At 34.7% G+C, this 24625-nt stretch overlaps 1 protein-coding gene across 1 annotated transcript; it reads right to left on the bottom strand.

Moving 5' to 3' along the window:
* Positions 1 to 12992: 12992 nt before the first annotated feature.
* Positions 12993 to 13721, bottom strand: LOC142598129 (uncharacterized). Its single transcript, XM_075735087.1, has 2 exons — positions 13455 to 13721; positions 12993 to 13352 (listed from the first exon to the last, which is right to left on the bottom strand). The coding sequence occupies exons 1-2, from the start codon at positions 13719 to 13721 to the stop codon at positions 13164 to 13166; spliced, it is 456 nt and encodes a 151-aa protein (XP_075591202.1). The 3' UTR covers positions 12993 to 13163.
* Between the last annotated feature and the right edge of the window lie 10904 nt (positions 13722 to 24625).

The raw sequence follows: 24625 nt of genomic DNA, 5'->3' as shown, positions 1-24625 counted from the left end.
AGTTATTATAGTAGATTTACTCAACACCAATCGAGTCATTATTGACGGACCAGGAATCGAACGACAAGTAATTTCCACCAAGAGACTCGCTTTGACCGACTTCAAGCTTGACTTATCTCGTGGAGCTTCCACTAACGACGTAACTGCTGCTTTGGCAAACAACGATGTTATTTCTCAATGGAAAGAAACTGCTTGGGGTAAGAAGCAATCTTCTTACTACAAGAAACGCGATTTAACTGATTTCGAGCGATTCAAATTATCTAAAGCTAGAACCACTATCTCTAAAATGATTTAAATTTTTTGTGTTACAGTTAATTGTATTTGCCGTAATCTACCAATCTTTAACCCAATGGCTAAATCCAAATTGTCTTTGGCAATTTTTTTATCATAAATAGTTTTAAAAGTTCTCTGCCAATTTATTTTATAATAATTCCGTCTTATTGATAATTATTTGTATTTGATTTTTGATCATATTCCTAGAAGTGTGCTATTAGATAAAATGTGACTTTTATATGAATACATAAACAATGCAATGGCTCATTAATTTAATTTATAGTTATTTGCGGGACTTCATTCACCCAATCACAACTCATGATTTTAGTCTTACTGACTTATTTCAAGGCAATATTAAACTCAGAAATATTCAATTAAAACCAGAGGTTATCGAAAATTTCGTCGACGCTCCGCTAGTATTAGAGTTCCAGTATATTGGGCTAATAAGTATAAGGCTACCTATCTGGAACTGGTTTACTGGTTCTATCAAGGTCGACGTTGAGAACGTTATAGCAGTTTTGAGTTTTCAAAATGTTTCTAATTGGAATAAAAATTCATGCAAAGATGACATAAAAGAACGGAAAAAAAGTCAATTAGAGAACCATAGCCGCAGTTGTTTGTACAAATACGCACGCAATAGTTTGCTACTTAGAATAGTCGCCAGACTTGCAAATAGTGTGAAGTTCACTTTGAAAAACTTTGAAGTCAGAATTGAAAACTTTTACAATTCAGAACAACTGCCTCTGGCTGTGGGGTGTAAAATCGATTTGATGTCTGTGGAAAACGCAAAAAACTATATAGAAGGAAGTTTATACCCGTCGCAAGGAAACACTAAGTGGTATAGCAAAATTAAGAATTTTTCAAAAAAAGCAGATAAACATATATCTGATAATTTAAAAACACTATATGGTGACTATGAACATATTACATATAGCATACTGATGGAAATAAATATGTCTGGATTTAGTGTTTATACGGATAAGTTATGTTTTGCAAGCGATAAGCCGGTACCATTAGGGGGCGAAGTTTTACCAACAAGTGAAATTGGATCCAACATAATAGTCTCAGAAAGTATTTGCACAAAAAACATTATCAAGTTAGATAGTACTTTACCAAGTTACAACAATCACTTGTTAATACCATGTTATATTAATTCTTCGCGTGTCATCTGCGTGGGAACTGAAAGACACCAATCCAGTACAACAGAGAAAAATAATCTTTGTGCTGTAGACACGGACGAAATGACTTATAAAATGGACGAAAGCAGCGATAACTTAGATCCAGCTGATTCTTCGTTAATTTGGTTTAACAAAAAGTATCAAAAAAAAATTTTTTCGTTAGATGGTCGATTTCCATATAAGGATCTCATGATTGATTACGTCGATGTTTATTTATATGATAAATCTACTGCTACTTATACACTAATAGACGAAAATACAATTGAGTCCCAACTGGCGAATTTATACAAACTACATTTAATTAACGCAAATATTGATGGAAAACTTAAACGACAAGAATTCATTGACGCAATCAGACAAAGATCTATACAACAAATTTCCAAAACAGTTAACGTAAGTCTAGTTAACAAAATTTCAGTGTACTTGCAACCTGATGTTAACAAACTCACAGGCTTCATTTCATTACTTTCTAATATTAGCCAAGCTTATCATGATTACATTATCGAAAATGTAAATTTAAATTCTGTTATTTCTTTAAATTTAATGCCTAAAACGGTGTACAAAGGAGAGTCTGTTTATGATGAAAAAGTACAATATGAAACATATGATAAATTACTAGAAAACGCGACTTTAATCGAACCAACCATTCAGGTTAATGCTTGCATGAATAATTTGATGATAAATTTTGATCATAAAAAATTGTCAAGACTAATTTTAGTCACAAGAATCTTAGATGACTACAGTTTGTACAAAACTTTAATAAAAGATACTATAAACAATCGTATTTTATCTGCATTAGACGTACAACTTTATAAACTGGCTTGGCTCATCAGGCTAGGAAAATATGACTACCTTGAAAACCAAGAAAACAAAGAAAATAATATACTCGATGATTTTATACATGAAATCGAAAGAGTAGCCGACGTAAATGAAATAAAAAATTATAGAAATGAAATCTTAAAAGATGTATTGTGTGGTGAGATGACGAAAGATCGTTTAAACAATTACTTCACAGTTTATAGACGCTCAGATCAGTCAATTTGGATTCAATCCAAAAAAAAAATGAAAAATAATTCTGATTTAGACTTAGGCTTACATGTACTACCTGAATATCTCGAAGTATTAGAGCAAATCGTAAAAGAACTAAAAGTGTTCAATTTAATCCTAAATCAAACTTTTCTTGATACAAAATTCAAATTTATATTCAACATTACCGATCTTCAAATTAATTATCATCTACCGTCAACGAACTCGATGATTGTCAAACTACAAAATTTTCAATCTGATCTTCAACATATAACTACTCAGGATATAACAAAGGCTGTTTTAAAACTGTCTGCTATATATTTATGGAATCTACATGGCATTGACTCTTATAACGCGATAAACACAGCAATTTTCAACAAATTATCAAACCAAGAATCTGATCAAGTCAATGGGGCGCAATCTAAAACTGTTAAGACTGTTTACGTTACGGGTCGAATTCCCAAATCTGCATTTGACAAGGAAGATTTACCGACATCAGAAATCGAAAAATCAATGTGTCTCCCTATCAAAATATATAATTTGTTTTGCTTAAATGTTGCATTACTTTGTAAATGTAAATTAATGTACAATACATTACATTTTAAAGTCGAGACACAAAATAAATCGAATAATGATATTGATGATCGAGAAGGTATACCAGATTTTAACATTAAATTGCTACCTTTTGAAATTGGGCTATTTATTGGAAGCTTAATAAATCCCTTGTCTATGCTGAATGTTCAAGACTTTAGACGTTTGTCGAAAATTTTACAGCTTTTCAATATCACTGAAAAGAGTTTGAGGAAATATCGAAAAGATTTGTTCGAAAATAAACGATTAAAAACTAAATCTTTGAAGGTGTCTTACGACATAGTGGTTAATAACGGAATAACTTTTCAACTTTATAATTTAGACAGCTCAATATCAATAACAATTGAAAACGTACAAGCAAATTCAGAACAAGAAATCAATTTGTCTAGTATTACAGTCAAGAAATGCTATAGATCTTTCGCTAATTTTCAGCAAAGAAATAAAGATAGAATGAATAATATTCAGCACTTTGATCAAAAGATTAATGACTTACTGAGCACAGGAACTAAAACAAAACATAAACATCATAAAACTAAAACTTTTTATGATAATTTTGTTCCTAGAATCAACCCGGCAGATTTTATTTATGACGATTATATTATCAAACCATTTAGCTTTTCTTTTACCATAAAAGATAATACATTCCTTATAACACCAATCGACGGTTACATATCGCAATTCGACATATTATTTTTTAATTCGCTAATAAACGAACTATCCATTCTTGATCCTTTACTTAAAAAATTCTCGAATGTACTCGAAATCAATAACAATTACAATAAAAAAAAAACTTTTTGGCTTAGACGATTTTTGGATATATCTAACACTTCAAACTCTAATGGCACAAGTCTAAATAGTATTAATGAAAAAGAAAAAATCGTAGATACGATAATAGATAATATTTTCAATTTAGATAATACTGAAACAAATGAATCTCTCCAAACAGAATCCGTTTCTTCATCCTCTTCTTCCACTCCATATAAATTTGTAACTGCAAGTAGCACAATGTATGATTTTGACGCGACTTATCAATCTTGTTTGGCTTCCAATTACTATAAATTAGAGTCTCTAATAGATAAAGCTTTTGATAACTTTATATTTGAAACAGATACAATCAAAACCAACCAAAACTCAAAAAAAATCAACATTTTCTTAAGTGAAATTTCAATTTCCATATTTGAATCTCCTTTATATTCAATTGATGACATTGAATTTGTTGAAACCGAAAAACCTAAAAAAAGCGATGACCAAGAAATAGTTATAATAAATAAGATATCTTCAACTCGACCAAGTAGTATTTTAAGTGATAATACACAGCAGTTGGCAGAGTTACGAATTGTTGGTATTAGTCTGCAGTTTGATGTTGATTATTTTGTTTCTGTTTTATACAATTGCACAAATCTGAACACGACTGATTACTCTGAAAAAGTCAAATTCAATATTTCTAGTATAACATTGTCAGATAAAGCTAATGTAATACACGATTCAGACGAAATACTAGCTTGTAGAGGAGATTCTAGTGAAGATAATGCTATTTCTTTTTTGACGACATTAAATATTGAGAAACAAAATCAATCAGAAAATTCGTTTACACATCTACTAAATATTAGTCCATTAAAAATCATTTTCGATTACGATTTCATTTATAACATATTGAATTGGGGAATTTTGTTATTGTCAATTACACCAGTTAATAAACATCAGGTAGAAATAATCAAAAATGAATTGTATAAAAAGATTACAATTAATACTGATCAAACATGGTCCAAATTTGATCCATACCGATTTATGTGTAGCTATAATGCGTACGAGTCGTTTAACTCCGAACAATCTAATGATGAATTTAAACTGTTTTCAAAATTCGAAATTAATTTACAGACAGTTACAATCTTTTTACTTTGTGAACCAAAGGTACATTTATCACAAAAAAATATTTCAGAGTTTTCGAGTCAGCAGAGCTCAATGACTAGTGTAAAGTCAAAAAACAATTATTCTAATTATCAGCCATCTTATATCATTCTCTCTTACTCGGTCAACAGCATGGTTGCATACTATAAAGTCGATTATTTCAATAGGTTTGAACAGCGAAAAAAAATTCAATTACAATATAACAATATTTTGCCACTATTTTGTTGGGTTGAACTTTCTTATTTTTTATCGTTAGACCGAAATGATATAATTAGCTTGTTATTCCCTTCTTTGATTAGTTGTGTATTCACGCTTTATAATGTTACTTCGAAATTACAGCTATCTACAGAAAATTCGAATAGTTATCCAAAGCAAAACAACGATGATTCATTAGAAACAAAAGATATGACTTATAATGATTTGTTAAAAATAAAAGATCTCGAATTCCGAATGTTTCTAAAACTACCAGATCGCTACACATTGTACGAACGATATTATGGCATTAATTCTATTATATCAAATGAAATCAAACTGAAGCATCATATTAAACAAAAATTCTACCCTAGTCACTTTGAATTTGCCATTAAAGTATCAGAACAGATCAAAATTCAAATTACTAGTAGAAGCATGGCATTGATAATGATAAGTTCGGCAATTTATTCTGAATTATCAACGTCCATTAACAACAGCAAAAATAATTATCTAATATCATTTGGTAAATATAACAACTATAGCGATATTCTAAACACTTATGAACAATACCAATGTTTACTTAATCTAGATTTTTATAACAATAAACCGAACCATTCAGTACTAGAAGAAATTTTAGCGTCACTTTCATTAGAGGATAGAAATTATTTGAAATGGCTATTATCCTATGGAAATCCGCCTGTTTTAAATTCAACTGATGTATTATTTAATATAATTACTTCATGGGATAAAACTGAACTAGCTATTGACATTAATCACATACGAATAACTTTAGAACCTGAATTAAACGATACTAATATTTTTAACATAAAGTTTAAAGCGACATTAAGTCCACTACGTAAATTTATTGAACAATACGATTGGTGGAATATTGTTCAAGAAAATAATCCCTTATTCGGATACAATTCATTCAGTAATATCATGCTTTACAAAGAAGACGAAGAAACGGTTTCTGAAAACCCTTACGATATCAGGAATCCATCATCCTTAAATCTAAATACAGGATTTATTCACACACTCGGAAAATTTTTGAAGAAAGTCATTAATTTCGCTTTGTGTTACTCGAGTACAGACAAACAAACCGAAATTAATTACTTATGTTCGTTAGATGATCAACTAAATAGCTCAACTAATTATGATGATGTTGCTTCTTGGCTGGTTTTCGACTTCAGCCTGATTGCGAGTTCAAAAAAAATTCTAGAACCGGTAAGTATTAATTTTGTTGGTGCCACGAACTCATTTAATAAAACAATTGAAATTAAATCGAATGTTAGTTGGGCAAATCTTTATTGCGATGCCTCGGTATTTAGTGCTTTTTCATTGTTTTTCAGGTCATTAAATATGGCAATCGAAGAGTCGATTACTTACGTCATAAATCCTTCGACGAATATTCAAATTCAAGTTAATTGGAGTGTATGTGACATTTCTATGCTTCCAGAATTTTTAGATCAGCAGAAAGTAAGTGAAATATTGGCTTCAGTTAACAAGTTTTCGTGTTATAAATACATTGTAATTGATAACAATCAATATAAACTTTACTATAAATTTGGATTCGATGTAAATACATTTTGTTACAAAAAGTTTAACAAATATATAAAGAACATAGAAGAAAATGTTTCAGATCATGCTGTTTGTATCAATACTAATTTCAAACGAACCAACAGTATCAGAAAAACGATTAAGGACAATGTCTCATATCAAAGAAGGAAAATAGGTTTACGCTTCACTAATTTGCTTGGAGTTAGATCGTCCATTATAATCAATTCAAAATTAAAAGTCGTAGAAGATACTCTTTGTAAAATTAGTCTTTCCAAAATAGATTTTTTAGAATTACAAATTGACAAACTAGAGGTTAACCAATCCGATGTAAACGAATTCATGAACACTTTGAACATTACATTATCAGGAATTTATTATGACTCAATCAATTTTGAAGAAGAAAATGTGATTGTCCGTGTTTCATATGAATCAAGAATTATTGCCGTTATTTTAAAGATTGAACTGAATTTGATGACCGCAGGTATGCTGATACTTAATATAACGATCGAAAATACGAGTTATATAGTATACTGGAGCGGTTTTGTACAAAGCAAATTAACGTATAGAACACAAAACAATAACAGTTCTGATAGTTCTTCTACTTTTAACGACACAATATTTGCTGAAAGAGACCTATGTATTGTTGCAGATTCTGAGTCTGTTTCTTCTAAAACAGATAATAAAATTATTTACTCCTTGCCTCTAGATTTTTATAAAGGTTCAAATGCCGAATTACTTCTTGATGATAAAGTTATTCTAACTGGTGAAAATTTATCTTATACATTTTTCTTACTCAGTCAATTTTACACTGATAATGTATCTCCATCAGTTAACTCTACAGCTAAACAGTTTCAGGCATTACGATTAGACCTGTGTGATGTTAGTTTCGCTTTAGCGACTTCCAGCAAATATAGAATAACTAAACTAATAGTTATTATCAACATGAAAACTAATTTGATAAATTTGCTCCCTTATCCAATTAAAGTAACAGTGAACAAAAGTTCACAAAATTACATAAGGTCTCAGAAATCGACACTTACACAACATAGTATCCGAGACGGATTAAATTCGACCGAAGAAGATGTTGCAAGTACTGTCGTGTTAGAATCTGGTCATCAAATAGGAATAGAAAACAATTTTGAAGTGATTGAAATCATCAAAGACGACTGCAGCACAAGAAAAGTATTTTTACCTTTACTTGAGAAAGAATACAATCTTCATAGAACTGTTTCAAACCGAGATAAAGACAGCAACATGATTGAAGTGGTTCAAAATCCACAATATAAATCATTTAAATTTCAGATCAGCGTAGATTCGTTCATGCCAAGCTTGAGTTTACCTAATTACAAAATTTTCTTCGGGGCAAACATTTCATTCTCTTATACAGTATTTTGTAGATTATGGATTTACAATAATTTATCAACAACGTTATACTATAAAGCTAAAAGCCTTCATCAAATCCAATCTAGAAAACTCATAACAGTTTCTAAAATTCATTCTTTTTATCGTTTTGGAGTTACTGTCAAAAACGCTTTTAAAATTGATGCTGAAAATTTGCAAACAATAAATGTTACAAATAGACCAAGAAATTTAGATTATAAAAAAATAGGTTTCGCCTCTCTTTTCGATAGTCGAATAATTTTCGGCAAAAAGATTTTGAAAACTAACCAAGCGGTAACTCGAACTCATATCCCAGCCAGTAGCGCTTCTAAACCCCTGAGTATAGTGATTTATATTACACCAGCTCCGGTCCCCTATACTTCAAGTATTGTCATGACTTGTTATCCTAAATACGTTATATTCAATAGAACCAGTATTACATTGTATATTCGTGAACATTCGTTCCATTCTCACGCATACACTATTCTAGCAGTTCCAGCATTTTCTTATGCAGAATTTCATCCATATGCTAACAAGAAAATGATCTCAATTCGTATTTCCTCTATTCCTGCTGCGTATTTACAAAAGCAAAAGAGTCAACGATACTACAGCAAAATCCATAAAAAAATGCAGCGTCAACACAAAAACCAGGTCCTCGATCACGATTATTGGTCTGCACCAGTAGTCGTTTCTACCACAGTTACCACGCAAGTGCGCTATCCTTCGACGTATTCTCCTCCTTTCGCTATTTCTCCTTTTTCCATTCTTGATCTCAACGTCACGTTAAAGCGAGGAATGAGACAAATCTGGCTGTTTCCTAACAAATCGCCAGAATTTAAGCTGGTCAACTTGACGCCACATTTCATTTGCTTTGCGCAATCAAACTACTTAGGACCTTTTGAAGTGCTTTACCCTCGTGTTAAAAAAAATCAGCCACTTTTTTCTAAAGAAGCTGACTGTTTAGAATCGCCCAAACATGATTCTCCCGAGAATATTTCTGAAAATTCTGACTACGAAAAAAACAATGGTATACTCGAAAACAGCAATTCAAGACATGTTGACTTTACTTTATATAACAAAGAGGGTCCACGAGCTATGGATATTTGGTTAGTTAATTATAACACTTCTACTAATAATGAATATTCGATAAAAGAGCAGAATTTTTTAAATTTTGACCAAAATTCGCAGGAAAATTATAATAATAAGTTGGTCAAATGCAATGACGAAAGCGCTGACAACTATAAACTGGCTGGTTCGAAAAGTAATATTACTCCAAGATCTTTCAGCCAAAAGGTGAATAAAGAAAAAGAGTGTTATGAAAACAGATTCGACAAATACGTATCTCCGGAAATACCGGTTGAAGTACTTAAACGCTGGAACCAACTCAGAATGTATAATTCACGTAGAATTAATTTAGTAGATAACTACAAAAATATTTACAAATCGGACTATATACTTTCTAGCGTGCTACAACAAAAACTATTAATGCTTCCGACCAATGTTTCTGAGTTTATTCCTGTTTGCGTTCAATTCGTGTTCACAGGTGGTAGCCGCTGGGTGATATTCAAATCGCTCTCCAACATTCCACTTAGCAAATTGTCTACTAGTGAATCAACTCAAGTTACTGCGGCACAAAAAAAATTCAACGAACTATGGACCCAATACGTATCATCAAATAACAAGGGTGAAAAGCAATTACTGATGGAAAATATACTTAAACATGTAATAGCGCATCAAGAGATTTTGAAAAGCGAGTTATTGCGAATTTTGTACTATGGAGATTCTGAATCTGTAAATGCTTTTATTTCTCATTGTAAAAAACTTAACAGCAGCGAAGAGTTAATAAATCTCATTGAGAATTACAAATGCAACAAGCTGCAGAAATCTGCGAACGACGATACTATTAATATCAACGATAATATGTTGAAGAATTTAATGATTCACGACGAAAGTCTTCTACTTCCTAATAAGAAAACATATAAATCAGACGGCAGCAGTGCCGAAATAACAAGTGATACTTATGATAGATTACAACTCATGTTAAAAATAGATGGTATTGGAATTAGTCTGATAATGTGGGAAAAAGAATTTATCTATTTGAGTTTAGTCAAAATTTGTACTGAAATGCTGTACTCAAACAACATAATCAACTATTTTATCGAACTTGAAAGTTGTCAAGTTGATTCATTTGTGACGAATTCTACGTTGTTTAGAACTGTGCAAGCTCAGAATTCATTGGAAACATCGTTTCAAATTCGGATCGAACAGAAGTTATATAGCAACGTGATTGACTTGGCAAGCGTAGGGGTCGTATTATTGCCTGCCTATTTGTCGATGGACTATGAAAACACGTTTATGATTTTGAGGTTTATCGATCTTTTCATTGAGGTTTGGTCGATCCACAATTGGAAGTCTTACGAACTACCGAATGTGCAGATAATAAACGCTATAGATTTTTCAGAACTTGGCTATAAAAAACAAAGCAGTGGAGTGATAATTTCTCTAGGAGAAGTTACGATTGGGAAGATTATTTTGTTACTGAATATTAATACGGAGAAAACAATATCGACGTCTGCTGCGAAGTTTATCAACACGATACTGGAGGAGCGGCTGGAAAACGAACAAAAACGTAACACGCCTGTTTTGGCCGTCAGCAAACCTCGTCTTTCAGTTGGAAAAAAAGACATAAGCTTCGTGTACAAGAACCAACCTTACAACAAATCCGAGACTTGTTTGATTGGTCCGGAAAAAACTTTGTTCCTGTCCATCACGTTCCAGAAACTGTCTTATATATCGAGTGACCAGATAGCGGTCTTTGAAGAACTATTCCTCGACACATTTGTAATTCGGTCTAGTTTCTGCCGCAGTATTATTGATTCGATGTTTCTCGAGACGAGCATCAGTGACGCGTTGCTGTACTTTCCAAACACAGTCAGTCGTAGTATTAGCGGTCGTGTCGATCACGTGGCCATCGAAGTTTTAAACCCGTATATCGGAAAAATCATTCGCCAAACCGGGAATGTGATTGGTGCGTTGAATTTGATTGGAAATCCTGCGTTGATTTACCGAATTTTACATAACGGATTTTCGTCCGCTACCTATACACTGCGTCAGCAGAAGTGGAACCACAAGCCTAAAGCCATTTTCATTGCAATTTTGCAAGTGTTGCAAGCGTTTTTGATTGGCTTTTTTATTTTCGTGAACAGGCTGGCTGCCAGTTGGCAAACGGTGTTTTCAACAATAGCAAACTACAAACTGGAGTACAGCATACGGAACCACTTGTACCACTACAATAATCAAAACGTTGAAAAGTCCTACCGCATCTACAAGCAACAAAAAGAGCAGAAACAAAACCAGGAACACCGATTTTTCTACCTGGAACGCACTGAATCTCACTCACTTCTTGAGGGACTTAAATACGGATTTATTTTAAGTTTCAAAATAGTTTTACTGTACTTGGTGGACATGTTTGTGAAACCAAAGCGAGCGTTAGAAAAAGCGTTCAACACAGGGTCGTACTTGATTTTTTTCCAAGTGCTGTTGAGTTCGTTTTTTGCGTTGGTGTTTTTCATTCCTATCGCGATTTGCGCTTTTTGCGTGCAGGTTTCTTCTGGCGTGCTTCATTCATCTTTGAACGTAGAAAAAGTGCCGGCTCGCAGATCGATGAAATACATGACGAAGTTTAACTCTACTTACGACCCTGCACTGAGTTATTGGCACTCATTGGCCTACATTCCTAATTCTGCCATGAAGCTGTTCAAGCTAGACAGAAACTCCGTTTTGATCAAAAACGGAGCCAAAAGCGTGTTTGTGTTACCCCTGAAACTCAAAAGACCGAATGTCAACGCTGCAGAACACCCGTTCAACGGGGCCTGCATCTTTACTAAAACTCTTTTAGTAACTACGTCACATGATTTAATTTACTTCACGACTCCATGGAATTCCATCCAACAGATATTTATTATAAAAAATGAAGACAAAAACTATCATATCGTAATTCATACTAAAACCAAAACAACTTATAATATAATTTGCAGCAATGCAGAAAACACGTTTTTTACATATCTCGGGCTTATCAAAATTATCAAACATCTTCAAAGCCTCGAAGTGTTGAGAGAAGTTGTTTAACTAATTTCCTAATTTGTTTGCGTTGTCGCTAAAGACTATTTATACAGGAAGCTGTCGTCATCCAAGAGGAAGTTTAAATTTCGCAAAGTAGGCCGTGTTTCGAGTGTGGGCTGCACATTGGTGCCAAACCCTACGTTGAGCACGTTATCAGTTAAAGGCGATATAGGGACGTCTACGTTGGGCATATTGCTGAGGCTGCTGTTGTTTTCGTCATAGCTGGAAGTGCCCGAGTCCGAAAAGTGGCGTTTTTTGCTTTGTCGTTTTAATCTTGTCTGGGTCGGGCTTGTGCTTATAATTCCTATTTGCGCATCAATGTTGTTCAGGTGGCTTTGAATTGCGTTTAAATAATTGCCACCGTTTGACCAAGAATGGTTCTTTTCGTTAAAGTGCGAGTCGTAGATTTTCACAAAATAATCGCTACTATAACCGTTCTTTATTTTATTATTAATTACAAATTGACATATTTTTTGGTGAAATGACTGGAGTTTTTTGGACGACAACTGACGTACAGTGTCGGAAACTTTGAACTGAATTTGTTTGTTGGTGCCGTTGTACCAAGCAATAATTCTTTTTTCTGTGGTATCTTCGCGATTTTCATCGTGCTTGGCAATATTAATTATTTCGTTGTTTTCATCCAAAGTCAGTTCTAGCTGAATTGTACCTAAGCAAGAGACCAAAACACGAAATAAATTGGTTTTGGTTAAGCTGTTGTTCGTCGAGTTTGTAAATATAGTGTTGTAGAAGTAAACGGAACGCATTTCCTCTATTGACCTGAAGCTGCTCACTTATTAAAAAATTTTTTCGAAGAGAATTTTATAAAAATATTCATAATTAATTTATACAATTACGTTGTGTGTTAAAATTTTCTGCAGATTGGCGTTTTTTGTCGGCGTTTGCACGCCTTCTGTAGGTAGAACAGCGCGGGAAACATCAGTCGGCGTCGTCAAACTCTTCTTCGGAGTCGAATTCAATGTATAAAAACCAGCCTAACGCTTTGGGAATCAATCGGTCTTTAAAAATTTGCGCTAACTCTAACTCGACGCTAAAATAATTTTCTAATTTTTGTATCTCATCTTCACTGAAAAAACTAAATTCGCTCGAATTGGCGAACTGCCTAGACTGGAAAAAGTTGAAAAACGATGGTCGAGACTTTCGCATTTTGACTGTGGCAAGTTGTTTCGTGGTCTTGTTGCGCTGTTTTTTCGTTTCGTAAACGTTTACGACGTCGAAACCGTCTTTCCAAATGATTTCTGTGCCGATGGTTTTGACCAGCAGCCAGTTACCGGTCGTTTGATCCAACTCCATTAGAAATTCCTTCGAGAGGACTTTGTTCAAAAAAAAAGTATTGTCATCTGAAAAAACAAAATCTAGCCTGAACGACTTTTGGTCTTTGGGATTGAGGTATTCGGCCCGAATATCACACAAATTCGCTAAAACAGGCTCGTCCCACGGTTCGATGCTGGCTTGAATCGTGCGGTAGTTCTTCATCGCTTGCAGCCAAAAACTTTTGAGCTCCGGGTTGTTCTTGATAGTGTTGTAACGCTCCATGTAGACAGAATTAAACTTTGGAGCGTACTCATTTGCCAACTCTAAAAGCTTAGAGTTGTATTCTCGATATAACTCATCGTGGTTAGATTGCAGCTCGTACAGTTTGTTGAGCAGCTCTAATTTATCCGGATCACTGTCAAATTTATACTTGTGGATTCCTAGCTCGAAGTAACTCCTGTATGTGATTGGATCTAATAATCGCATCGCGAGACATGTTATTATTAAATTGAATTTCGCTTAAAATTATAATAGATATAAATATTCATCCGATATTATAATATTTTAATTACGCGCTTGCTGGCGCCAGGGCCTGTACATTACTGCAGCTGTTTACCAGGTTCGTACTAAACAAGAGCGCGTACGCTTGAGATAACTTGCTTTGCGTTTCTGGAAGATCCCCAGAACTGAGCTCTTCTGCTGCCTGCAGCAAAGCAGTTTCAGACATCTCCACCTTCTCAAATGCGTTGTCAGCAGGCCCAGAACAAAAAATATCGATTGATTCGTGTATTGCTTTTTTCTTGCTTCTTTTGTATTGAATAAACGTGGCATCCAAATTGTTGTGCTCGATCTGTAAGTCGTTAAAACCCTGTGTCAGCTTAGACAGCTTCTCTACGACTTGCTGACACTCGCCTCCTAACATCGATAAATCTTTGGAAATCGATTTAGCTTCATCATTTTCTTTTTCATCAAATTCCTAAAATGTTAAAACGACACTCACTTACTGATATCAACTCGTTGTATTCTTTAGTTAACGATTCAAACTCATTAATCTCTGCCAAATACTTTGATAATAAATAATCTGTCATTAATAAGTTAATTAATAATAAAAATACAACCCAAGCGTCATTATTTATTATTAACAGCGTTGCTTCATTAAATTTTAACCAAATGGTTTGCGTTAATCTACAGAGCTTTATGGCTTAATTTCTCAAATTTAAATAACAGACAAAGAGGTTTTCCGAATTTTACACAATTTTTGCAAATGGTGTTCCATAATAATATGTATATATAACGCGATGTGGACCAATAACAATTCAATGGTTTGGCAACAGCCGTTGTCTCAGCCCAATCCGTACTTGTTTGCCCCTCAACCTAGCGAAATCAGACCTTACTACACTTCTGCTATGGGGGGAAAACATAGTAATCAACTTGTGTTCAAACCACACATGCGGAAATTAGCACTGAAACGCGACAACGACGGATTTTCGTACATACCTGTTGTAGATCCAGAACATGGAATTCTGTATATATGTGGTGTTTGCAAAAACGAAAAACTGTTCAAAAAAATATCATCTGTACGAGCTCACGCGAGGAGAGGCTGTATGAAAAAAGAACTCGTTTCCGTACTGATGCAATTTATGAACGAAAAACCCGAAATATACATGAGATTCGTTGAGCTCTATTGTCCTGACGTTAGTGACGAAGAACAACAGTTTGAAACAATAGCTAAATTCGTAAACCTTACGCAAATTGAAAATTTATCGAAAACAGCAAGTCCCACCTCGAATGAACGAAACCAAGAAAAAAAAAACAACGATACGAATTTACCTTCAAATCTTGTTCTGAACGACAGTTTTAAAACTGAGTCTAGTTTGAGTAATTTGGGGAACAGTGATCTTGAAACAACGACATCATACATGTCTCAATACACAAGGAATCGTGTATATAAAGAATGTGAATTATTGACTGGAAACAGTCTAGGACCTCAAGATAGCTTTTGCAATATTAACTTGCAAAATAAAAACAGCTATAATTTTGCTTTGCCTCACGAACAAAATTTACATTTACTAAAAAGTAGTTCGCTGGAAAATGAAATCCACTCAACACAAATTTCCAACGTACAAATGTTTAATTCTGATGTAACGAGCAATGGATTGGCGCGTAAAGGTTGCGAAAACAAATTCTTGGAAAAATGCATAAATAACGAATCAATTGATTGTAAAGCAGAGCTTCAGACCGGTAAATTTTGTAGACATGAGGAGGCTATTTCGCAAATGCAATATCCGCTGCTAGAGAAAAAACTTGACCAATACTTATTGTCATTTCGAGAAGGTTTGTTTGATTCAATTGGCAGCCTTATCAACAGTTCTGTCAGAGAAGTTATCGACGAGTCAGTTAACAACGCGTTTGAGGCTTCCATTAAATCTTCTGCGCGTGGATTTGTGAGTTTACCAGATTTTGCTGGTAGATTTTCATTAAAAAAGCAACCTGTAACGGCTAAAAGCTACGCTGAAAAATCAATGCCACAAGCCGAAACAGAACCCAATCAGGCTAATGCTAAAGTTCAGTCACCTGACGAAATAAACAGCGAAGAAAATAAAAATTTTTTACTGACATACGATATTTTCTCTAAACTTTTTATTGAGTTTACCGATATCGCAAACAGCCAAGACTTCGACACTTATAAAAGGGTTATATGCATTCTTTTCGATGTTGTCAAAAAAACTTTTTTTGACATGAAAAGAGAAAAAAAAAATAAGTCCAGTATCGAAGACCAGTTAATCAATTTCGCTGTTTCTCTTTCTACAAGACTTAGCTACGTGCCAAAATCATCTAAAAAAAATAAGACGTCCCAGCGGTAATTATGTTCGGCTACATTTTCTTAAATAAACTTTCCCATTAGATCTATATCTCTACACTTCGCATATGTTTCTAACATTTTAATTTTTTCTTGTAAAGAAGTAATTTTTTCATTGTTCGCTTGGGTGGAAATGTATAAATTCTTATACATATTATTGAGATAATCTTCTAGTTCGTTAATGTAAATTCTGCTTAACCGTTTGGAACCAATCGAGTTAGCTGTTTCATTATTTCTACACAGAGACAAATCGAACACAGAAGATTGCGGATTTTGCGTTTCAAAATCGAGCTCTTGTTCGATTCTGTCGAGTTTGCCTGTGTTTGAATTGCTCAAATCAAAAAGTTCATCCAACACAGATTTAATGTTGCGAGACATCTGATTAAGATTTGTTATTTGTGTTTCTTGAACCCCGCTTTCCTTGAATAAAGTATCAGTTACTTTTGGTTTATTCATTGGGTTAATTGATGCCTGTTGTGCTGGCCGAAAATTTGTTTTTTCGTCAGCTGAGTTTTTCTTTTCGGAATCGTTTCGTGTTTTATCGAAATTAAGAACTCGAGACCTTACGGCTGTTTCTTGCGGGGGCGGGACTGTTTCGTTTTGCTGATTAATAAGATGTGCGACGCGTTCTTCTGCTATGTCGTCATGACTAGTTGCAAGCTGGTCGAGAATGATGTTTAAATTTGTGTTATCGTCAATGTCCATTTTCGAACCAAATATAGACAGCAGCCTAACTTTTAAATCATCTAAATTAGCTTTGGCCTCTCCAACACCAAACGGCCCACTGTCGATAACTTTTTTTGGAATCGCTCTGGCAGTCATATTATGTAGTTCTTCTCCTGATGCCTTGTAAATTGGAGACTTTTTAGCAGTTTCTGATGTCTTTTCCTGTGAACTTGCTTTGGTGATTACCGCAGGAATGTCAGCATTCTTGTTGTCTATAAACTCCAAAAGTTTATTGTTGTCCAAGGCATTGGTCAATCCGGCGACATCCAATCCGTAGTTATTATTCAAGCTGGCTTTCGCCTTGTTATTGCTGCGAAAGAACATGTAGGAAGAAGGCAATCAAAATCGTATTGAGCTAACTTTCTTTAGTTTTTGTATAAAGCGACTAAAGCGAGTTTATAAAAAATTCTGGTGCCATTTGAGCTTGCAAAAAGAATGGGCATGCCTAACGTGAATAAAAAAGTAAACCGTAAAATTGTAGCGGATCCAACTTAAAAAAAACCTCCGTATCAGAAACAGATATATTGTCTAAATATCCAAAGATATTAAAGAAATTAATGCACCAAGACTGGATTTGTTCGATACCAGGCTTAATAGCTTGGCTCGTGTAAAAAATTGACTTCTTCAGAACTTAAATATAAAAAAGTTGGAAAAATAAATTAAATGCATCATTATTTCATTGATCGCAATTTTTGAAAATATATTCTCCTTTTATCGATAAGGGATTCGCTTAGTGCTAAGTAGTATCAGCCACGCATGTCCGGTGCTTATTCATTTAGTCTAACTACTTTTTCCCCTTCAGGGAAACTACTGCAAATTGAGTACGCCATGAATGCAGTTAAGCTGCAAGGTAAAATCGCTTTGGGGTTACGATGCAACGAAGGTGTTGTTTTATGTGCTGAAAAAAAGATAAATGACATTTTGATGGTTGGCGACTGTTTCCACAAAATAGTCATGCTTTCAGATCATATAGGCATGACGTTTTCTGGGATGCCAGCTGATTTCCGGGTGCTTGTCAACAGGAGCAAGCTAATTTGCGAATATTACTTTTTAAATTACGCAGTAGCCATTCCAGTTAGCGAGCTAGCTAGAAAACTAATGTTGATAATGCAGGAGTTTACTCAGTCTGGTGGTGTTCGGCCATTTGGATGCTCACTGCTCTTATGTGGTTATGACCACGGGGAATACAGCTTTTATCAAGTAGACCCCAGTGGAATTTGCTTTCCGTGGAAAGTGACAGCGATTGGAAAAAACTCAGAACATATAGAATCGTTACTACAAATAAGATATAAAGAAGACATGAGCATCGACGACGCGATTTCTGCTATTGTGTTAACAATGAAAGAAGCTGCAGAATCGCAGGTAAATGAAAACAACATTGAAATCGGTATCTGTCGCGACGGGAAATTCACCACTATCGATCCGATTGACATAAAAGCACTAATTGAAGAGAGTATTTACTAAAATTGCGCAGAGCAATAATTTTAACGCAAGGAATATTTAAAATGTAGCAAACATTCTATGGAGAATTAATTAATAGTTTTCTACCGCGTGAATGGACTGTAAAGCGTAAAAAATTAAAATTCATCCACAAAAAAATATGTAGTTTTAAAAAAGTTTTAGGTGTTGAACACACGTATTTTATTTATTATTAATTATTTTTTTTTTAAAAAGTTAATTGGGTATTAATAAATTTTAATTTTTAAAATAGACACGTGCAGAATATTGAATTGAGTGGATAATTTAATAACTTTTACGACTGCGTAATATATTAGTATTCTTGATTTTAAGTAGTATTGGCAATAATGACTTCTTGTACAACGGACGCTTCTCCTTTTGATAACGTATGTGAAATATCCAATTCTAATTCACAAAGTGATAACGAATCTTCCGATCATGAAGCTGAAAACGCATCTATGATGGAGGAGAAGACAAATGAAATCGATTTGTTTGCTTCAGAGCCGGATGAACCGGATGAGCCGGAACATCCAAGCAAGTCTTTGCCGGACGACGAAGTCGGTGATGCGGATTCTAATGTTTTCAATGAAGACCCAGCTGCGGAGCAGTGCAAAAATGATTTAAACTTGAATAATTTAGATAAATCTTCCTTCGACAACGTTTCAGAGTCTAAAACTCCGGAAGCTGTCTTGGATGAACACGATAATTTTTATAATAACGTCGAGCACGTATTACCTAGATCATATACCTATAATAGTGCTTCTTCATTAGTTATACCTAAGTTACCTATCCGTTTACTTGTACAATGCATACCGAAATCTATGGGAGTAAATGAACTTAAGTCGATATTTGAAGAATATGGCCCTGTTGAAGAAGCAGTTATTTTGAAGGATAGAGCGGTCAATGACCAGAAAGGCAGTGCTTTCGTTAAAATGAAAAGCTTGACTTCGGCAGATAATGCCATCGCGGCAATGTCTGGAATAAAAGTCTTGGACGAAAGTCTTGGACCTATTCAAATTCGCTATGCAGTAGCTGAACTTGAAAAACTGGGAGTCTCTGTCGAAAATGCAGTTCCTGGTGTCAACCAAACTCGATTGTTTATCGGTTCGCTGAGCCGTCAAGCCGACGAAGAACAGATTATGGGATTGTTTAGCACTGTTTGCTCTGTTGAAGATGTTTACGTGATTAGAGAAGCTGGAACAGGTGCTTCAAGGGGCTGTGCGTTCGTGGTTCTCGCTACTAAAGAAGCAGCAATTTACGCAATCAAGTGCCTTAACGGGTCAGAGCAACTTTCTGCGCTGCGTCCGTTGGAGATTCGTTTCGCCGACGTCAAATCTAAGTCAGCACAAAATCAAGCAGGATTCAACCAAGGAGAACCTTACAATAATAACAATAATCGAGTCAATTTCTTTTACAACAACGTACCTCCTCAGGACTATACAAACTACCCACAGTCCAACAATTTCAATTACTCTCATCCTCAGATGCGACATGAAAACTTTGGAGCCATTTTAGTTTCTTCTGCGGACGTGAACGCCCAACCCAGAGAACGCGACGGCTGGTTTGAATACTTTACTGAAGAAGGCCGTCCGTTTTATCAAAACCCCACTCTGAACGTCAGTCAGTGGGAGAAACCATTGAACTTTGACACCCCTGGCCCTCCAGGAGCTAACTTGTTCGTGTTTCACGTCCCCAGCGAGTGGTCTCTTCGCGAGTTGGTCTATTACTTTAGAAAGTACGGAACCATCATTAGCGCTACAATAGCTACTGATCGTTCCACTGGCCGAAATCGTGGATACGCTTTTGTTAGTTATACTGACATCCAGTCTGCCGTCAACGCTGTTAAAGCTATGCACGGTTTTTCAACCGGAAGTAAAAGATTAAAGGTTGCTATTAAGCAAAACGAGGAATCTTACGTAGCACATTTGCTCAAAAACTCGGGCTCAGGATCAGGATCTAACTTTTCTTATCATCCTCCAAATATAAATGGTCCAGGATATTGTCCCCCTGTGCGTTCTTACGCAGCTCCTTATTAATTTAACCTTGCCATTACATTATCAAAGTAAGCGTTACACTTTCAAGGTTTATTCTATATCATGAGTCGACTGTTTTATAAATAAATCATATAAAACTGAGTTTCATTAATTAGTCTTTTGTAGTTACAGTAGTTTTAGATTATTAGATTTGTTAAATTTTATTATTTATTTATCACATAGAATTAATATTTACCGCATAAATATATTGAAGAAGTATATAGATACATATTTTGTGCATATAACGAAGATTATTATTTTGTGAGACATTCGCTGATCTTTTTTCTATAATGTTCATAACTGCATCTCTTATGAATTATTGATATCAAATGAATCACGTACAATCTTTGTTCGATAATCTCTTGTAAACAAGTTTTTGATCTTTGCTATATTTTATGGGATAAATAACTTTTAAAAAAACTATATTTTTAAAACAAAAAGACTATATAAATTCGTGATTATACACTCTCTGTAATGAAAGCAGCTATTAAACGTCAGTTCCGACTTTCTAAGTTTTACAATCATGTTAACTGTTAGGTGCACACTTATTCTCTAATATGTTTCTGTTCGATTATATCAATATAGATACATAATGTGTTTTGCAAATGAAACAAATTTCTAGGCTGGCTATATGGTTGGCGTATGTAGACTATTACTTATTCCGCATTTCTAACAAAATTGGTTCTTTCTCAGTTTTTAAAAAGCTAAAACCTTCACGTAAGAAATACACCTCTAAAGTTTTCAAAACAAAAACCTATTTGACACCAACAAAAATAATTGAAAAAAATTTAAAGCTTTTTATCAATAAGCAAAATGCGTTGTTGGAGACTCTTTTACAGTTTGAATCAGGTGAGATCAGTGAAACAGACGTGTTCATGGCTGTTAAAAAAATAGATTCGCTAGAGTATTCGCTGGTACTGCTGCGTCGAAGTGAAGATAACATAATTAACATTTTGTTAAAAGAACACAAGCTTAATTCAATCAAATTGCTTTTAGAGTACGGAAAACAGATCGACTCAGAAGCTCTTATTACGCTGCTTTTAAACTGTGGACTGAACCAAATTGGCGACACAATCCTAAATCTCGCGGTTAAGTATAGGTTTTGGGAAGCTGTAGACTATTTAGTCCGATTGGGCAGCGACCCTTACGTATACAATAACAACAACGAAAATGCTTTAGATTTAGTCAAGAAAAGCGAAAAATCAGAGTACATAGAATTATTGCTTTCCTCTTTGGATCGTAAAAAGCAGTCCAAGATGGATCTCATGTACTCGGAGCCAACGACCTGTGCAAGCCCTATTAATACGTACAATCGATCCAGATATTATTGATTATTTTAAGAACAAAAGCCTAATGTGATGTTAACGCGTATAGTGATATATAAAGAATCTAAGCGGTTGATTTGACGCATAATTCATATAGTTCGTGTTACTTGGAAAAACATCATTTTTTGACCAGCTTCAGAAGCTAAGTTTTGTTTTTATGCTACATAAAACGTTGTGATAATTATTTTTATAGAAAATTAATGAAACCTATGACTTTTTGCACGACCGTTTTTCAAAGTGGGTTTCGGTAAAAAAATTTAATTGAGTCGGTTCAAATATATTTTTGATTGAGAGAAACCAAAAATTTTAAAGCAAAAAAAAAGCATATATAAAATTTTCAACTACAGGTTGTAATAGTAAATGAACCGTGAATGAATTTTGACAGCTTATTTGACGATGAATTAAATAGTACCGAAGAAAAACTTGTCGTTGAAAGCCAGCTGCTAAACTGTGTGGACGACGATGAACAAAAATGCAAAATAGCGGCTGAACAAAAAGAACTCATCGAGAAAACCAACTATAAAGCGAACATCAATCTCTACCTGCCTATGCTTGTGCTGGTCAACACCATAGCGTCGTTTTCGCTTGGATGTTTCGTGAATCTGCGAGAACTGACAATAAACGCGCGTAACGTGGAGTACAACCCGAGAAAGCTGAACGCAGCGACGATAAGATTTGTGCAGCCGAAACTTTCCGCGACGATTTTTGGTTGTGGGCGAGTTAGTCTGTGTGGAAACATAACTACTGAAAACATCAAATACTATTCGAAGTACATCACAAAGCTCGTTAAAACGTGTGGACATGAAAACGCGCGTTGTGAAGACCTCAAAATAGACTGTTTATCATTTTCTGCTAACTGTGGTTTTCCGATTCGACTGGAAAAGTTGGCGATAGACCACAATCGTTATTGCCACTACGAGCCTGAAATTTACTGCGGGCTTGTGTACCGATACCACATTTCGAGCGAGTTCAAAGCGACAATTTTGATCTATGTTAGTGGTCGTTTTTTAATTACTGGCTGCAAAAGGCCTTCTCAGGCGTACGAAGTTTACCGCAATCTTTATACTGTTTTAAACATTTATCGCGGGTAGTACTGGATTATATGAATTCAATAATTTGTATTTAAAGCAATTAATATAACAAATAAAAAATCTAATATAGTAGATTGCTTCGTTCGTTCGGTTATCAAATAGATTCATGACTGATTTCGAAAAACGTGATTCGTATCTGCACGATACAGACTATTTGCTGCACCAGCTGATCAAAAACACTCTAAATGTTGTTGAAGAAGAATTGAAAGAACCGCACATAGAACCTTTATACAAATTAAACAACACGAGAGAAAATTTACGCATGTCCACCGGACTCAGGAATTTCACTTTCATGCCGTTCTCCAAGATTGACAGCGGAATGTTTCCTAATTCTATTTTTCATAGCTTTAAATTCCCGTTTCCTAAACTCGTGATAAGGAGGGTGCATTATGTTGACAATGATTTGGGCGACGGTTTCAACAAGCTAGAATGGAGAGACAAATCCAAATCGGAAATAGGACAAATAGCTAAGAGGTCACTATTACTGCGAATAACTAAACGGTTTGGACTTGCTGTAGTTTTGTTATTTTTTATTTTTGTAGCTTTTGGAGTACTAAAAAAATTGTTGTCTCGGTACCGCCAAAAAGGTTGTTCAGAAGTGTGTATTTCAGTCAAACCGAAGCAAAGAACTTTCCTCGAGCACGTGGAAAGAAGCATATGGAACGTCTTCAGGATACCTGATTGGTGGCGACGCCGTGTGTACGACCCTCTATAAGTTTGGCAGCTTGAAACCTAACGTTTCTAGCGACTTGTAGTACGTATACGATGGCCGTTTTAACTCGATGTACGCGTTTTCAATCCATTCAAAGTTAAAATCGTTGATTTCGTAATCTTCTTTCCAGTTCAAGTAGTTGATCCAATCAAGAAGCTCAGCTATTATATTCTTCTGCTTCAGAGGGTTATAAAGCAGCGCCAAATCGGGAAGAACGCCGTTGAACACGCCGGAATTAAATGACAACCATGCCATCAGGTTGGCTAAGTTAACATTATTAAATATTGCAAGATGTAAATTACGTTTTTTTATTGCTATATCGTTTTTTTTCTTTACAAGTTCAACGTCTGCCAACACCACTTGAAAAGCGGCAAAAGTGTTTTTTTCAAGTAATGCATGCCGCTTAAAGTTAGGGGGTAATATATTCTTCACCGCTTGTGGCAGAACCTTAAGTTCTGGCTTGTTAGCCTTATTTTTATGTCGTGAAAAATTGAACTTGTAATGAGTCACGTTTTCATTGGTTTGAAACTGCATGTTGTAACGTCCTTCTTGGCAGTACTTGCACTTGTTTAACATGAATACTTGTACCTTGATTGGGTAATCAAGAAGCTTTTTGAGATTAGATGAATCGCTACTGTTTGTTGCCGAGCTGTCATGAGGCAAAGTCGCCTTTTTTATAAAGTTAACTAAGAACAGCAAATAGCTCTGAAACACGCTTCTTAGCTCCACAAAATGAGCACGTAAACTGGCTACGTCTGCAAAACAGTAAATGACTTCTAAATTTTCCTGCTCTACAAACAGCAGATAAGAAAACAGCACGTTGTAAATTTGTTCGACAATGCAGTGATTTTTGTGCAAACTGTAAGCTATCTGAAGAGCTTCCTGCATTTTCTGAAATAAATTCAGGATAATGGCATTAGT

This window comes from Dermatophagoides farinae, unplaced genomic scaffold (genome assembly GCF_024713945.1).
Source record: "Dermatophagoides farinae isolate YC_2012a unplaced genomic scaffold, ASM2471394v1 contig8, whole genome shotgun sequence".
Taxonomy (NCBI): domain Eukaryota; kingdom Metazoa; phylum Arthropoda; class Arachnida; order Sarcoptiformes; family Pyroglyphidae; genus Dermatophagoides; species Dermatophagoides farinae.
The sequence above is the reverse complement of the archived record's forward strand: the minus strand, read 5'-3'. Positions and strand labels throughout refer to the sequence as shown.